We start from the raw sequence: 18,206 nt of genomic DNA, 5'->3' as shown, positions 1-18,206 counted from the left end.
ACGAAATATCCTCTTACACACCACTTTCCTTTTCCCAGAGTCTGGCTTTCAGGCTTTCATATAAAATATTGTTACCTACAGGGCAAAAGGGATGCCAAGCAAAACACTCTCCCTGTTTGAGCACTGTGCCTTACACAGTCCATGTGCTGTCAATTTGCAGTCCATATTTGCCACAGTGACACTGTCCCTCTGCACAGCCCCATCTAAGGAGAAAAGCACTCCCAGTCTTGTTCAGCTAATAGCAATGCCAGTTAATATCTCTGAGGACATTACCTGATGTTATGGCTGTACCACAGAGGTGCAGCAGGACCACAAAAGATTCAGTGCTTTCTGCAACATTAACAGCATCCATGATAGCATCTAAGAAACAGCTTAGAGATGGCATCTCACCAGGTTTCCCCGAGCAGTACCATTGTGGCAGCAAGGTTGAGCTGTCCACACAGCTCACAAGGAGCACTGTCACACTGGCATCAGTGTTGTCCTTAGCTGTGTCTGTTCTGCGCTGTCACTGCCACAACTGTCAGGAAATTGGCTTGGCTTGGCAATAACCCATGATCCCTCCCGCTCCTGAAGGGGAAACACACCATGCTGGGAGGTGGGGGAAGACAAAAGGGAGGAGGAGGAATGGGAGTATGTAGAACTTGCATAGTGATTGAAGGTTTTATGCTATAAAACTGCAGCTCTGAGACACAGCCAGATGCACAGGGGGGTGGAGGGAATGCTCTCTCCATCTCCCCAGAAAGCATCAGTTGCTGAATTACTGCCATCTGCAGTTCCTAGGGAAGCTAGAAGCATTGGTTGATGCATTTTGCCTTATCCAGTGGGCAGAACTCAGCAGAGGCTTGCTGTGTCTGTATACAGTCTTCTCAGCTATCTTTTGTCTCATTTCTTCCTCCAGGTCCTAAAACAAGATAAAAATGAAAGTGTATCTTTCCATTTCCACTTGCCTACAGAGCAATCTACTGAATTGTTCATGAACTGAGGGCAGAAATTCCAGCAACGAAGCTGTCCTGTATCAACAACAAACTCAGCTGTGTTTCTAAAGCTCAGGGATGCTGTGATCTACAAGATGCTTGATGCTGAGATCTCCCTTGGCATCATATCCTGCAAAATCCACCATAAGCAAAATTATGGGCTCCCATTGGAGAGATCAAGTGTGAAGTACCCACTTCTAAGACAATCCCTGGAAAGGCCAGCAGCCAAGGAGTGCTTGGTACAAATGGATGTTCCTAAGAACAGTCTCCTTAATCAGCATAAGCAAATCTTGTCTGTGCTCCAAATTTCTGATACCCTGAGAAAGATTTACCAAAGTAGATCATTGGTTCTTTGTCTTAATGGATTAGGACAGACTACACCTTTCACTTCAGATAGGGAGTTCTGTCCAAACAGCACTTCTGCCTGCTACCTTAGGGTCATTTTAAGAGTTAACCTTTCCACAAGGCCTTTGGTTAACCTGAAGGCTTCTGCTTCTGGCTCTAGTCCCTGTCCCCTGCCCCGGGGTAAACTGAAGTCACACAACAGTTCTCTATTTGTTTTGCTCTTCTATTAGTAAATTGATGAAACTTGACTTCTCGAGGACATCACACAAAAATGAGGGCATGCAGAATTGGATAACCTACAAATACATTACTGGAACAACTATTTGTGTTGTGTTCTCTGTGACTTCCTCAGCACCTGATATTGATATTAGTCAGTAAATGTCAAACCCTACAGAAGTTGTATGATTTCCTGTCCTTTCATGTACAGTTAATGATTGTGCATTGTGGAAGCACATTCTTTTGCTGAATGAGACACCCCATTAGAAACAGACAGACAGTATGGTGATAGAATTAATTTTAGTATGTGAGTGAGCCATCATCCAAAACCAAAAATGGCATCTTTATTTTCTGATGCTGTATCATTTGTAATACTCAACTGCATTTACTCCTTTTGTTGCCAACTGATCAGCATCCATGTTGAAGTCTTAAAAATGAAGCGCAATCACCTCTTTTCATCCTCTGCCACCTCCTTTCCCTGCTGTGTTTCCTTAAATCTGGTGATGCTACCTCAAGCTGCAACAGAATAGAGAGTAAGACAAAGAGAAGCTCGTAGTAAATATTTTTTTTAATTTGGCCTTGCTCTTCAGAAGGAAAATAACATAGCAAAATGTTATAAGGCCAGGCAAAACACAATCATACAGGTCCAAAGTGCTCCTGGCTCTCAATGTTGGACTCGATTTAGAAGGGAAGCATAGGTTGCAATGGAGTAGTGATAATCCTCTGTACACAGAAGGGATATGGTCTGTGATTAACAGCAGGTCAGTAAAATGCAGAGCAAGAGCAAGTTGTAAGAGAACCAATACTTCAGATATTGCAAAAGCGGGTGTTCTAACAGCACCTCTTTCAATTAGCATCATTATTTTATTAATTTTTATAGAAATATTTTCTAATTACTATGCAAAACTATCACAGCTAACTGTTAAGGGTCCTTTTTTTAAGATGGTAGGCCATATAAATATGATGCTCTATGTCTCTTATTTCATTACTAGTCTGTTGCACACATAAAAAAGATTTCCATTCCTTGTTTTGAGTACAGTTCCTTCTTGTTTCACTTGTTGAGCTCACCAGTTTATCTTCAGTTACTGAGTAAGACTTTATGATGGCCCAGGTTCCTAGTACTCAAAAAGCCCTGAACTGCTTCTTAAATTCTGTCCCCATATTCCTTCTATAACTGCCTCTCAAAAGAAACCAAACATCCTTCAAACCCTAGCAAACATGGTTTGGTCAACATGATTCTCCTGGACACACAAATCTATGGGGAGAAATAGTGAGCTAGAAGGAGCTTCATGGAGCATCTCCCAGGATATTTGTCACAGAAGACTGTGTTGCTTGGGCATCTGCACAGCAGTTAACTTAGACTCTTCTAGGGGTGACAAGATGGTGCCTCACCTATCACAGACGTCCATTTCAAAATGAAAATCTGCTAAATTTTGTTTTAGGAGCCTGGTGGTACATGAGTTCTTTCAGAACAGGAAACTGCACTGTGAGACACAGTAGGGTACAAGTGGCACAGTGCAATCCACTGCAAAAGCCAGCACATAAGACTGTGTTTTTCAGAATATATATTTTAGAACTGATGACTCCCATTTTATTTGCACGTTTGAAAAAGCAGTGAGTTTTACGGACACAGTAATTCAAAGAATCATAGAATATGCTGAGTTGGAAGAGACCCATCAGGATTAGCAAGTTCAACTCCCGGTCCAGCACAGGACCATCCTCAAGAATCAAACCATATGCCTGAGAGCATTGTCCAAATGCTTCTTGAACTGAGACAGGCTTGGTGCCGTAACCACTTCGCTGGGGAGCCTGTACCAGTGCCCAACCATCCTCTTGGTGAAAAAACTTTTCCTGATACCCAACCTAAGCCTCCTCTGACTCAGTTTCATGAAGTTTCCTCAGCTCCTGTCACTGGTCACCACAGAGATCAGTGCCTGTCCCTCCTCTTCCCCTCACAAGGAAGTTGTAACTGCAATGAGCTCTCCCCTCAGCCTCCTCTTCTCCAGCTGAACACACCAAGTGCCCTCAGCCCCTCCTCACACGGATTCACCTCAAGGCCTTTCACCATCTTCACTGCCCTCTTTTGGACACTCTCTAACACCTTCTTATCTTTCTTACATTGTGGTGCCCAAACTGCACATGATATTAAAGGTGAGGTCGCCCCAGGTCAGAGCAGAGCAGGACAATCCCCTCCCTCCCCCGGCTGGTGATGCTTTGCCTGATGCCTCCAGGACAGGGTTGGCCCTCCTGGCTGCCGGGGCACTGCTGACTCAGATTCAACTTGCCATCCAGAAGGACCTCCAGGTCCCTTTCCTGGCACTACTTCCCAGCATCTTATGCCCCAGTCTGTACAAACATCTGGCACTGTCCCATCCCAAGTGCAGGATTTGGCACTTCCCCTCATTGAACTTCATATGGTTGGTGATTACCCAGACCTTCAATCTGTTGAGGTCTCTCTGCAGGGCCTTTCTGCCCTCAAGGGACTCAACAACTCTTCCCAATTTAGTGTTATCAGCAAACTTAGTATCTCTTCCTGCCTCAGTCATTTGTGAAGATGCTGAAGAGCACAGGGCCCAACATGGAGCCCTGTGGAACCCCACCAGTGACAGGCCACCACCCCATTCACTGTTACCCCCTGTGCTCCACCCATGAGCCAATTGCTCACCCAGAACATGATGTGTTTATCCAGCTGTGGGCTGGACAGTTTGTCCAGAAGGACACTGTGAGAGACAGGATTGAAGGTTTTACTGAAATCCAAAAAGACTACAATAACTGGCTTCCCGTGATCAGCTAGGGGGGTTACTTTGTCATAAAAGGAAATCAGGGTGGATAAGCAGGAATTTGCTCTCATGAAGCTGTGCTGGCTGTGACCAATGACTGTGCTGTCTTTCAGGTGTTTTCCAACACCCTCCACAATAATCTTCTCCCTAACTTTACCAGGCACTGAATTGAGATTGACAGGCCTGTGGTTTCCAGAGTCCTCCTTCTTGCCCTTCTTGAAAATTGGGGCAACATTTGCCAGCTTCCAGTCAGCTGGGACCTCTCTGGCTTCCCAAGATCGCTCAAAAATCATCAAGAGAGGTTTTGCAATGACATCAGCCAGCTCTTTGAGGATTCTGGGATGAACCCCATCAGGTCCCATAGATTTGTAGGGATCCAGCTGGAGCAGCAGATAACACCCTTAGAAAGCTGACCTTTTAGGCAAGGCTTTGAGTCCTATGAATTCTCACACTTTTAAAAATATGACACAGGATTCCATACCAGCTCCTTATGCTCTCTCAGATTAAAAGAAAAATGTTGCTAAATGTTCCTACAGTCAGGGAGGCAAAGCTTTCCCCTGCAACACAAGTGGCTGCTGCCAATATTTCCAGTTGTGTGATCGTGCACAGAAAAATGCACAGTAACAGAAGACAATACACCTCTAAGAGAAAGAGCAGGACGAAATTGTGTAAGTGTACATCATACATTTATTACTGAACAACTCTCTCAACTCCAAAATTGGGCACAGGGATTAAAAATAAAAATTCATTGCACTACCTAGTAAAGCATTACTAGTAACTCTCATAAAAAATGTACAAATTTTGTTAAAAATTTATCAAGCCTTCAAATGATTTGGTTACAGATATTTATAATACATTTAAAACTACATGTTAAATGATACAATAGCATATGATTTAAAGAAAACACTTAACAAAATATGATTCCAACAAAACCCATAAGCTTTCATAATAATTAGCAAATCTGAAACACAAGTAACAAAATGAGGTAACAATGTACCAAAGGAAAAAACCACAGCTTTTACAAAGGCCCAAAGATAACTCAGTCAAAAATGTTTTCTACAATTAAAACAGTTGGTAAATCTCATCCCAAATATTATGCAATATATTAAGGATTGTGAACTCACATTCAAGAGCCTGTACAAAATGACATACAACACATGGCCTTACTTCTTTTTGTAAAGAAAGCCACAAAATGAGACACTGGAATTATCTGTAGGCCTTGATATCCACTAAAATGTCAAATTAAATTGACAGTTTATGCAAAAGAACACAGCAGTGCCAGTATGATAAAGCAAACATATTAGAGGTTGGGTTGTATTTTTTTGTTTGTTTTTTTTTGGAGAAGAAAGAGTCAGTGGATAGCAGAAAGGCAATGAACACAAAAAAGTGTTGCTGAATTCAGGTGCTGTCAGGCACCATGGCAGGCTGTGCATAACATATGGCAGTTCACAGCTGAACATGAATCCCCTCCCTTGACAGCCACCACAGCGAGGATGTGGTTGTGGCTTGTCTGAGCTGATTCAGAACGTAAGCATGTGTGCTGTTTGTACACTAACCACGGGAAGCAAGTCCACATTCATCTGCAAGAGTCCCATGCAAACCAAAGAACCGTTCCAGAAGAGATGAGCCATAACAGTGCAACAATTAATTTCAGCATTTTACCAACTTAGTCCCTCCATCTCCTAGATCTCCCACCGCCTCACAGAATTTTAGTGGGGGGGGGAAGGGACATTTCTTCGGTTCCAGAAAGAGAACTACTTCCCCTTGGCTTCAGAAGAATGTGTCTTGTTTACTTGAATCAAGTTTAGAAAAAGTACCCTCTTTCCATGCTTCGAACTGAATATTAAGCACAGTAGTGTTAGTCATGTTTAAATCTGTACACACAGAATTTTTTCTTTTGCAGTTATATAAAAGAGCCTAAGTTTTGTAAGACATGCGTGGCATATGCTTTCTAAACAACATGATTTTATTTGTTAAAAAAATAAACTTCATTACATGTAATTTAACCTGCTAGGTGCTATTGTGAAAAGTCTATTCTTTAACTCCACAGAAGAGAGGAGAAATTCTATTATTTTGAAGTTGATGTAACAGCATTTTTATTTATTTAGTGTTCCTAAGTACGGATAGGTATAGAAAGCTTGACTGTTTTTGAGAACTACCTGCATAACTAAACAGAGGGAAAAGCATCTGAAATAGGGCAAAATTGTGCTTTTATTTAGCTGCACCAAGAGCTGTGACTGGTCTGCAGAATCTTCAAAGAGGAAAACCAGCATGGAGAACATCTAACACTGTTAGAAATTATAACTGATACTAAAGCATAGCAGCATACAAAAGCATAAGACATGATAAAGAATAACTTAAAGCTGAGACTGGCAGCAAGTTGTAGCAATACTGGTAATTGTGCCACTTGTGCTGCTGCAACCAAAGTAATGACATTGAACTTACGAAAAGAATTTAATTGCAAAAAGTGCATCCTTTTAATAACTGTGGTGTATGCAGACCTAAATATTTTGCTAAAGCGTATCAGAGATGTTAACAGTGTGAACATTACACAGAAAGCTAATTTTTTTTCAACAGCCCAAGTAAAATATTATTCCGAGCACTTGAACAGAGATTATCCCCTTCTATTTCACAGCACTGTTCTGGAAGGTGTTCCATTTTTCCCTATAGCGGAGTGCTCTGGAAACTTGATTGCAAAAATGGAGGGAATTCCTTCTTCCATTTACACTCGCCATTAAATAAGGAAGGGCAAGAAGCAGCATCAGGGCAACTGAATTCTGCAGTTAATGACCAAAATCTACCTTCTCTTTTGATACAATGAAAAAAATATAAAATTTTACTTCTCTGAGAAAATGCTAAAAATTGTATTTTATTCATGAAGTTGCAGGAATAAAATTGTAACCTTTTACAAGTTATTTTAGTTACATACAAACTCCCTTGTAGGTGACAAAAGAATGTATGTATATAAGCTAAAAGTTGATGACCTTAGCAAGTACAATGGCCAAAAGTTAAGAGCTGTTCCACAAGAGCCTCAGTGTCCTTTCTGATTCCTTTCATGGAAGAAACACATAACTGGCAAACCCAGCTAGAAAAATTTAAAGGGAAAACAGAAGAACATTGATATTCATATTAGCAATTGAAAATGTTAATATTGCTAAATGCGATATTGCAACTCTACATTGATAAAATAACTTGTAAATCAGCCATTTAAAAATCCAGACTTTGTAACATATGATAAAAACCCCAAGGTTACTCATGTATGAACAATCAATGCATTCTTTAGTGGTACACACTTAAAGCCTCCAATGAAGGGGAAGCACAACAGCTGTTTGAATAGTAGGTAGAAAGGTCTTTACACCTGTAAGTACATTGGGGAGGAAATACTAAATGTCTGTAATTGCTGCACCCATCGCATTCAGTGTGCAACTGCAAACACAAGGAAAGGAACCAGTGTACAGTACTAGTACTGTTTAAATAACACACAAGATTATACATTGCAGCATAATTATTACTACACACACACATTCTCAGTACATGCTGGTATATAGGTTCTCAAACACACGGGCACACTCAGTCACAGGCACACTTCACACATCCTCTCACAGGCAAACACACACTCACACCATTCACTCCCACTCACAGTATCTGAAGGCTCTATATAAGGTAGATTGCTATATTGTTTGGAGCTACCACTTTTTTTTTTTTTCTCCTTTTTCTTTCCTATAAAAGCACATGCTAAAAGATCACATCCACAGTAATCTCGCAGCAATACTCGGAATGATCACACAGAACCCAGGGAATGTTAGTGCACACACAAAATTAAGCTAAAAAAAAAAAAAAAATCTTTGGAGTTCCAATCACACTGTTAGTATAACAATCCCGTAACTGTGAAGACTAGTTATAAGCTTTATAATTGATTAAGTCACACAGTGCAAAGTAAGGTCCATTGACCCTTTTGTGTAAAGGGTAGGCTGGAAGCCACATGGGTAAGTTCAATAGAGAGTTCATATATACATGTGACCAGAAACACCCAAACCAGATTTGTGCTCCTAGGTTGGTCATTCTGAATCACGATGCACTTCCGAAGCATCAGCTCTGCAAATTGGGCAGGTGCGATTCGCCTGTAAAACCAGAAAAACAGGAGGGGTCACTGGACTGACAAATACATTGCTAAAGTAACGTGACACTCACATCTGTGACTGGTGAAGAGCAGTTCAAGAGTACCCTAAACGAGAGAAGACAAAGTGTGCTTGTGCCTTTTTTCAGTCTGTTTTGTTATGTTAGGAGCGGTGTGGTGAGTTTGCCGATTCAAAATCGTTCACAAGAAAAAAAATAAATTGTGATTTTATCTTTAAAGATCGAGCAAAACAACAAACGGGCTCTGTCTAAGTGATGGTGGTTTTAATAATGCAGACTCACAGCTATGGTACATTGCCATCAGATGGATGCAGCCAAGAAGCAGTACTGTGTGCTGCAGCAAAACCCAATGAAACAAGATGAGCCACCTTGGGCTGCAAATAAACATCTTGTGGGAGGGTGTCATGTTGTCACAAGCCCTACTGATCAGGAATGACATCAAGCTTTGTTTATTCAGTTACTGTCACAGAAAAACATCATATAGATTTGGTCAAAGCTGAAAGCAAACCAGGGAAAAAGGCAAGGGGTTTTAGTAAAGGGAAAGGGGAATTAAAACAAGAAAGTTAAACAAAGAGAAGATGACCTGACTAAACAGGTATTCAAGTAATGCACCAGCAGGTCTAGATTTGGCTCTTCAGTAAAGCACACACTGAAAACATGTCCTGTGACTCATTTACTTTTATAACATATACTTTCCTCTTATTTCCTTAAAAAATAAGACAGATGAGAAGTAACATGCCTTAAGCTACTGGGAAAGTATTTCTGCCTTCTCATTCCCCTTTTCAAATAATGGCTAATTTCATTTTAACCAATGATGAGAAAAAGCCCCAAACAAACACACAACATCTATGATTAAACATTTCCTTTGCAAAGGGCAGAGTGAAGGGAACCCTTCCCTGCCCCAGATTCTATACTTCATAGTTAAGAAAACTGCAGGACCAACCACTGTCAATTCCAAGTCTTTCTAAGGAAACCAAAATTTTCAATGAAAATACAAGTGACAAGCATCAAAAAAATGTGGCTCTACAGGCCAGAATTTAAAACTCACTGTCACAAATCTCAAATCCAAACAGTAACTAAATCCAGTGAAAGTAACAAGTTTTTTACTGAAAAACATTATTTAGTAATGCAAGTTAAAATGAGGGTATATTTTTCTGTCAATTACTACTGTTATCACTGGTTTTGTAAAGCATGGATTGGAGAAACAAAAATTTATTTCTCTATAACTAGCAGTTTTGAAATATACTTGAGGACAACGTCATTATTTGGTCACTTCATTGTATGTGCATGATTCTAGGTACAATCTGGCTAATATAATTTTTAAAATAAAAAGGCATGTCCTTCAAAATGCAATGGATTAATGAATCAAGAGCTATTCACTTAGGTCAACAATGAGGTAGGAACCATCTGTACCACAGAACAGCATTCAGTGGGAGCAATTTCCTGATAGGAATTGCAGAAATAAACTTACTGTGCCAGGATAAAATGAATACTCATGGACACCTCAACACTACTCCTCTAGCAACTTTTCAAGATCCTACATGAACATCTGTTTTAAATTTAGTTGCATTTTGTGCCTTTCAATAAATAATTCCCCCTTCCCGGCATTTAAAATGACTTCTGTGGTGTCAAAAGAGGAGTAAGGTAATATTGATCTTTTAACTTGCCACTCTTTCAGGCAGATTTACTTTTTGTACTGTAATGAGAGAGTGCTGCACAACAAACCCATCTACTTATTTTTTTTTTATTATTTTACAGAAATTTATAGTTAAAGTGAACTGCATTTAAAATAGTAAAACTATAGAGCTACTGAAATACTCTAAAAACCACGGCACTACTTTGGTGTTAGTCCATCAGAAATAAGCCAAAGTATAGTTACAGTTCGTCTTTTCTCATATATAATACAGCACTTCCTACCAGACCATTAAATAAAAAGGCAAGTAGTTCTTTTAGGCTGGTTCTAAACCCCCTAGGTGAAAACAGGTCAGTGTCAAGTTTTCCTTTGGGATGATGACTGTTACTTCATAGAAGAACAGATTTCCCATGTATTCATAGTTGACTAAAGGATCTAGGACAATAAATAAACAAATACTGTGAAATATGAGAATTGACAATACTATGAAAAGCTAAAGAATAACTTTCCTCTTGTTTCCTCCATTGTATTAGATCTTCTCTCATAAGTCTTTAAACCTGCTTGACCAGGGAACTATTAATTAAAGTGGGCAGCCTAACAGACTGTTACAGGACATTTTCTCTCACTTGTTCATGTTATCTAAAAAAGTAGTACTGTATATAGCATTATAGCAGCTAGGCAGATCATATATTTCATGCATACAAGTCACAAAACTTTGTTAGATAGTTTTTTTTCCCCTCTATCACTACCAACAGGCATCAGAATCAGAATGTTTTTTTAAATAATCAGATTGGATCACTAACCTTTTATTTAAATCTTTCACTAAGATGACACATGATGAAACTTAAAAAAGAATCAACTCGACTCCACAGTTCTAGAAATATTCCTAAATAGCAAATACTTTCTTCAAAGATACAAGATCAAATCAGTAAAACACAGTGACAAACTGGTGACTTTTTTCTTTTTTTACCTTGTTGAAAAACGTTAAAAGTACTGAAAGCTATGATTTCTACTTTCCCTTCCAGAGTTTATCAACATGTTGTTGGCTGGATGACATGAATGAAGTGGATCTGGACATAATCATACAATCAACACATTAAAAAAGTTGTCAAATTCATAAAGAAATGGAAAGAAACAAAACTAAAGCTCAAAATATCTTTCAGTTATCCTAACTTCCATATGTTGGCTGCTTAACTGTAAACGAGGTTAGACAGAGGCTGTAACTAAAATAGACTGGTGTTACAGGTAATTTGTTACAGCTTGCAGAGTAAAATAATCCTATATATACCATCTTTCTACTGCTGTAACTGAACCCAAATAGTGTAAAAGTACTGTCTTAGCAACCCTACTTGGTGATGGTTTAACCTTGTCTCGCTTATTGTGCACTCAGCTCTGGAACACATGATGTCAATGCAAGTAGTTTCAGTAGGTTTAACTGCAGCCCTTTAGGGTTTGACTGCATACCTTACACCTCATTCTAAAGACAACCTTTAGAAAATACCATGTGATGATCTGTTAGAAAATGCAGTTTCTAAAACAGGACAGGAGCATCAGCAAAGCTATTTCACCACTACTATAGTACCTCTATGACTATGAAAACAGACTAAATCCACTTTTTTCACTTTACAGTTCCGAATTCTATTCCCAGTTCATTACCACTTGAAAGGACTAACTCTAACGTACCACACGGAGTCCCAAAAAAGCATAACTCAACATACTTGTCTGATTCCTGAGTCCAATGTCAGGTACAAAAGAGCACTAAGAACAAGACAAGCATGCACGATACTTCCCTGACATGTTCCTCTAACTTCCAGAAATCTGCAGATCAGGGATTCTATGAATCAGAGGTATGTTTTCTTGCATTAATAGCCTGGAAAGAGCTGGTTTTAAAAAAGTTTAGATAATCAACTTAACCTGTATAGACCTATAGTGTCCACTATCTCAAAGGTTGTGTCAAATGATATTAGGGTTTTTTTTTCATAAAATGGAGTGAATGCTATCCCTGGATACTTAATGTCCACACCACAACTGACTTATGAAGTTTCATGCAGTGAGAATACTGACACACGTAGTATGAACACTGCTCAAGAAGAGTAGGGGGACACTGAAGAACACTACTTCAATATATATATATGTATATGATCTACTCTTAATTTGTAGTTAGTGAATGAAACAGCATACATCTAGCATAGATATATTGATAATATTATGTGGAGTGGGTGCGTGTACATGGCTTTTTAACCTGACAGTAAAACAACCAGGTGTTGAGATTCCTCTTGCTGACTCTCGAGCATGTTTGTGGATTGAGATACTGAAGGACACCTGTTCTAATGAAAGTTATGACCACTGTTGTAGAAATATTTACTGACCCTAGATTTAGTAGGAGCCTTAGACCTAGCCTACCAAAGGTAGTTCAAGGGCAATTTCATATCCTACTTTTTAAAGCCCCTCTCATTATTCTTGGCATCTTGTTAGCCAAAAGAATGCTGTCAATATTGATTTTTTCTTTCTCTGAATATTTTAGTGTATGCCTAAGATATGTATTTTCCCAGTTTTATGGGAAATTTATTTAATTTCTTCTTCCAAAACAAATGACATCATCTGTAATTCTCTAGGGACCATATCAACATAGGATCATTGCAGTTCCCAATGTTCTATGCAACAAACTACACACAGATCAAAGCTGATCAGAATAAAATACTGAAAAAAGCTGAGGCAAGATGGGAATCAATTCCTCGTTGGCAGTAGATCTGGCTAAATGCAGCCCTGTAGAAATGTCTATCATCATCTACTTATTTGTATTTCTTGTTCTTCACATCTTCTGCATTGCTGCTATTTAATCTGTGCTCTTACTGGGCTGTCCCAATTCTAGAGCCTTTCTTTTTTGCTCAAATTCTCTTGGATGGGTATGTAATATTGTAAAACTATAACTTCTATTTGCATATATTAAATTTCTGTACATACGCATACACATATATGTACGCGCATTAACACATTTTATTTGCCTCAGAAACTAATATTAATAGCAAAATGTGGAAGGAAAGGGGTTGGTACTCATTCTTGCTAGGCAAGCTACATAGAACAGTTAAAGCCACCATCATCATGAAACTCTACATCACACTTCCTGTATTATTTACGTTTTTTCCAAGTCTTCAATATCACATATTACTCAAATTCACTGTCATTGTTCTGAAGAAATGGAAAACATAGTAAGATCTGTCAATGAAAATAATTCTCTTCGTATTCATTTTCCCTTGTGCCAAAGACTATACAGAAGCAACCTTCAACCATTACCAGAAAAATACCATATTTAGGCAGTGCTTCCACTCTACTGGCATTTCCAGCCTACGTATTGGAAACATAAAACAAGATGAAATGTAAGTGGAACAGCAAAATACCTCCACTCTCTCCCCCAAAACTAACTAATGAATTTCATATAAGATAGGATTATTTTTTCTTACCTTCAGCCATTTATCAACACACTTGGCATGGAACTCATGGTTACAGGGTAAGACTCTAAGTAGCTGCCTTGACTCAAAATCACACATGCACACCACACATCTGAAAAAGACAACAAAGTTCAAGTGTACCTCCTATGTAAGAACAGCAAACACATAATTCCACGCAAAACCTTACAGGTATGACTGTGACACGGTAGCTATTTTACTTCTTCAGTAGCTACAGTGATCTGTATCTAACAATGTAAACTGAGAATTGATTCTGTGGGGTTTTGTGGGTGGGGTTTCTTTTTTTTGTTACTGTGCTTTCGAATCACAAAGCAAGTGCTCCAGCTCACGGGAGCTCACAGATGCAACCAATACAACCGAACAGACATTTTACCAAAATCTAAAATAGCAGAAATAATAACCTGCAAAGATCTCTCCCTACTGACCAAAGGTCACGGATCAGAGAAAAATCCTTATGCTGAAGTTCAAACACTAGATAGTATTTGGTACTAAAGTCACTTAAACTACCTTCATATTGATACTGCCCTTTCCACCTGATTGTGCAGATCCTACAAACCCAGTAAGTTAAGGGGTTTTAAAAATAAGATGCACTCCTAAACCACTGACCAAGCTCTACCAAGAGAAGTTCAAACTTCCAACACTTGAAGCTATTTTAACAGAAGCTAAAGTCCAAGCTGACAATGTCACTTTAATGTTTAGTTGCTGAACCTAGAACACCTCACTTCCATTTAATTTTTTTAAATGCTGAGGAACTAAATGAAACATAGCTAAATTATGCAAGACTAGATAAGAAGTTTTAAAGCAAGAATAAACAGTATTGGAAAGCACACCAAGAAAAAAAGAAAATTTAAAAAGCTTACTGACATGACTGCTGTTAAAGCCCTTCTGACCTAGCTGAGGCTGCAAGTTAAAGAAATAAAAATCAAGCTACTTAAATTATGGACCTTTGAAAGAGACCAATATACTTACAGTGTCTGCTCTGATTGGTGATTGTTTGGATTGAATCTGTAGGATGGAAGCTGTTCAATGTCTGCTTTTGTCAATCCCCGTGGTTTGGCTTCTCCCAGACGTTCTGCCAAATTCAGCAGTGCCTGCAAAACATGGAAACTGGACATTTAAAAATTCACTGGCTCTGGTTTCACACCTCACTGCCCCAGCAAGTAGCACAAAACACCCTTCTATCAAGAAATGTTTAGAACCTTAGTTTTCTGACACAATACAAGCTCCATGGAAAGTCTTTCAAAACTTAACCATTTTTGTAATTATGTGAAGTATTATCTTTGGGATTTCAGAACGTCCAGAACCCAACTTCCAATTAGTCCTATGGCTGCATGCACAGCTCAGTAAATAATTTGCTTCTGAGGGATCCCCTCACCCTGCTATGAAATTAACAGCGCTGGTAACCAGAAATTGTCAACTAATTTTCTCCCTAAGAATATGTGAGTCTCCTCTTGTGAGAGAAAGCAACAATTTAATGGGACACAGTGTCTGATTTCCACTCCATGTCTTGGGCTAGCTGAATTAAAATATGGAGATTTTATCCTCAATCTGGACAACAAATATATACCACCAAATTTTAAGTGCTTTTTTTTTCTGCCAAATTTTTAATTTTCTATAAACCAAGCATTGCAGGTAAAATCCTCTCATTTACATAATTGGCAGTCTGTCATATATGTAACTCACACTTCTTCACAAGAGATCTGGGCAAAACATCACAATAAATGTGACAGAAAACCAAAGCACAGAAAAGTTAAAAGATCCTGTGAAAGCTGCAAATGGTACTGATCACAGAGAGTTTTTATACTGTTGAACCTAGGGCTCAAATTCTCAGAAGATGTTGCTTCTTCTGAACCACCACAGAAGTTATTACAGAAGTGCTCATTGTTAAAATAAAAATGTCCAACTACACAGAGATCTTAAGGGGAACACAGGCAGAGAGATGCAAAAGTCAGGGTTGGGTTGATGACTGACTGAAGAGAAATCAAATGGAATCAATCAGCAAAGACACAACAGTTGGAACTGCCCCATAATTATCAAGGATATTTAAGAGGGTTCTACATCTCTAGATGTGAACTACCACACCCTCCTGAGGGCCAAGAAGAACAGGGAGTAAGGCAGTTTTATAAACATTACACTTAGATTAATCAATCCTATGATATTAAAACTATTCTGTATTAACACTATTCTGAAAGTTACACACACAAACCCAGTGACTTACTCTGTTCTTTTGAAAGTGCTTCACTTCTGTTAGGTATTTAAAATCAATTAAAATTTGAAAGGAGAATAGTAGCATGTAGAGCATAAAAGCTGAACAATTTAATGATTACTAGCCTGGAAAGGTGGATTTTGGGAAACCATAATAGACAAGAAAGAAAGCTAAGCACTTCTAATATCCAGTATTACAAAAAAATCTGAAAGTATGGTTTTTGATTCCATCTTCACAATTATATTTATTTGAAAGGCAAAACCAGGATTAAAAGCAAAAGATAATAAAATTTTATCTATTGCTTGAGCTAATATCTTTAAAAGCAGTTGTAGTTCACACACCAACCTCATAGTTTTCTACCTCTCCATCTTCCACATCCAACTCAAAGCTGAAAGCTGGTCCAACTGCAGGTGGCACTGGGAGCATTGATCTACCATGAGAGCAAACAAGGATAAGGTTCAGCATCTTGCTGAAGGAAAGCACAGAAATATCTGGCAGAGGTAAAGCTACCTTATTGATGTCTCTTAAATCAACATGTCACCAAAACTGGTAAAAATGTTATGTTTGAAGTTAAGAGCAGACATTTGAAGTGAAAGAGTCACAGGAAAAAGCTAATTCTGCCACTTTTTGTTACTGGGAGTGCTGACTTTTTAGTTGCATGCATGTCTCACTTGGTACTTTCAACCAAGCTCAGCTTTATTACAAAAATTAATCTCTTAATTATCACCGACTCTTAATTAATCTCTTAATTATCAATCTCTTAATTATCTCAGCTTTATTACAAAAATTAATCTCTTAATTAGTTAAAACTAAAAAGAAATTGACATTTTTGTTTTAAATATGTTTTATTTCTTTAAGTGGATAAAATACCATCAAAGAAAAAGAACCCTAAGTTCACTTAGCTCTCCAATACAAAAGTCTTACAACTTTTGTAAGCCTAAAACACACAATGAAGATAGACAGGATCTGCTACTGGACCAACTTCCATACAGAAGTCAAGCACAAATTCACATACTGTGATGTTGGTTAAAGCAGAATCCCTTCAGATAGGTATGAGATGTTTTTCTAGTTGTATATTCAATAAATGTTTTTACCCCCCAAGATATACTATGGGTCAAAACTTAAGGCACACACAGAAATCAAAAATTCAAAGCACTAAAATATACTAAAATCCCACTGAAGTCATCAGGAATTCCTGTGCCACATTGTGTCTTATACAGACAGGCAAGAAGCTATGACATTACTCTCAGACTGGAAGATGCAAACTTGAACAACTTTGCTAAAACAGATTTCTGGTGCCATTTTCATGCCACATCTGACATTGTGCACAGAGAAACTACAGATCTGATGTCAACATTTGATTATTTCCTTGTCAATGTCAACTTTGCCACCAGAATCTTCATTTTCCAAACATTTCATACTTACTTCCAAAACAGAACATAGAAGACTAATAAATTTCATGTCATAGACCCAAACAGCCTCACAGAAAGTCTGCCATAACACACTATAGCTAATTTCTGAATGTTAACTGTCCCACATCTTTTACAAAACAGCTAAAGAGGCAGAACAGAAATTTAACAGCTGTAACAGAGCAGCACTTCAGCCTATAAAAGCTGAACACGTCACAGAAAGCTCTCACTCTTCTGTTTCATAATTAAGAACCAAACCAAATTAATTTATTCTCTAAGTGAAGACTCCTATGACTTGATCCTACAGTGTAACCACGTCTCTGTAAGAGCATCACATATCCAAGATTTAAAATTTGGTCAAGATTTTAGGAAGAGTTCAGAAACAGAGGCTCTCGTGCCTCAAAATACCTAAAAAACTACATTGGACAAAAATTGTTCACTTATATTTTTCCTTGCTCAAGGGTGTATGCTATTCAAAACAGGTTGAAAAATTTACACAGAAATGAGAGTTTTCCTCTGAGGCAGGTGAACTGTGCCTGGTCTCTGGTAGAGAGACCAACCATAAAAAGTGCCAAGATGCCTGTTGAAAGTCACATGACTTAATAGCCTATATGGAAGCAAATGTACTTTACACTTACAGCACATAAGGTAATAGGCTGGGATGGTAAGGGTGTGGTGGTATTGGCTGCTGTGATCGGTATCTGCTGCGCCCTGTGAGTCTTCGAGGCATAAAAGGTGGGTAAGGCTGCAAGAAAGAAGAAAGTAAGTTTCAACTGGAACTTGTGGAACTGGAACTTGTGTCCAGTTCTGGGCTCCCCACCACAAGACAGACAGGGACATACTGGAGAGAGTCCAACAAAGGGTCACTAGGAGGGGACTGAAGCATCTCACGCGTGAGAAAAGGCTGAGAGAGCTGGGATTGTTCAGCCTGAAGAAGCCAAAGCTCAGGGGGATCTTATCAATGTATACAAATACCTGAAGGGAGGGTGCAAAGAAGACGGAGCCAGGCTCTTTTCAGTGGTGCCCAGTGGCAGGACCA

The 18,206-nt window shown here is 38.8% G+C and overlaps 1 protein-coding gene across 1 annotated transcript in view; it reads right to left on the bottom strand.

Annotated features, from left to right (window-relative positions):
* Positions 1–4,984: 4,984 nt before the first annotated feature.
* The window catches only part of RNF38 (ring finger protein 38), a 98,677-nt gene continuing 85,455 nt past the window's right edge, over positions 4,985–18,206 (bottom strand). The window contains exons 9-13 of the mRNA XM_008923807.2: positions 17,806–17,912; positions 16,104–16,188; positions 14,522–14,643; positions 13,547–13,646; positions 4,985–8,436 (exon numbers count right to left, since the gene is read on the bottom strand). Coding sequence (XP_008922055.2) covers positions 8,374–8,436; positions 13,547–13,646; positions 14,522–14,643; positions 16,104–16,188; positions 17,806–17,912 — 477 coding nt within the window. The 3' untranslated portion in view covers positions 4,985–8,373. The remainder of the gene's footprint in view (positions 8,437–13,546; positions 13,647–14,521; positions 14,644–16,103; positions 16,189–17,805; positions 17,913–18,206) is intronic.

This window comes from Manacus vitellinus, unplaced genomic scaffold (assembly GCF_001715985.3).
Source record: "Manacus vitellinus isolate BGI_N305 unplaced genomic scaffold, ASM171598v3 scaffold_9_pilon, whole genome shotgun sequence".
Lineage (NCBI taxonomy): Eukaryota > Metazoa > Chordata > Aves > Passeriformes > Pipridae > Manacus > Manacus vitellinus.
This window is presented reverse-complemented; position numbering and strand designations above follow the sequence as displayed.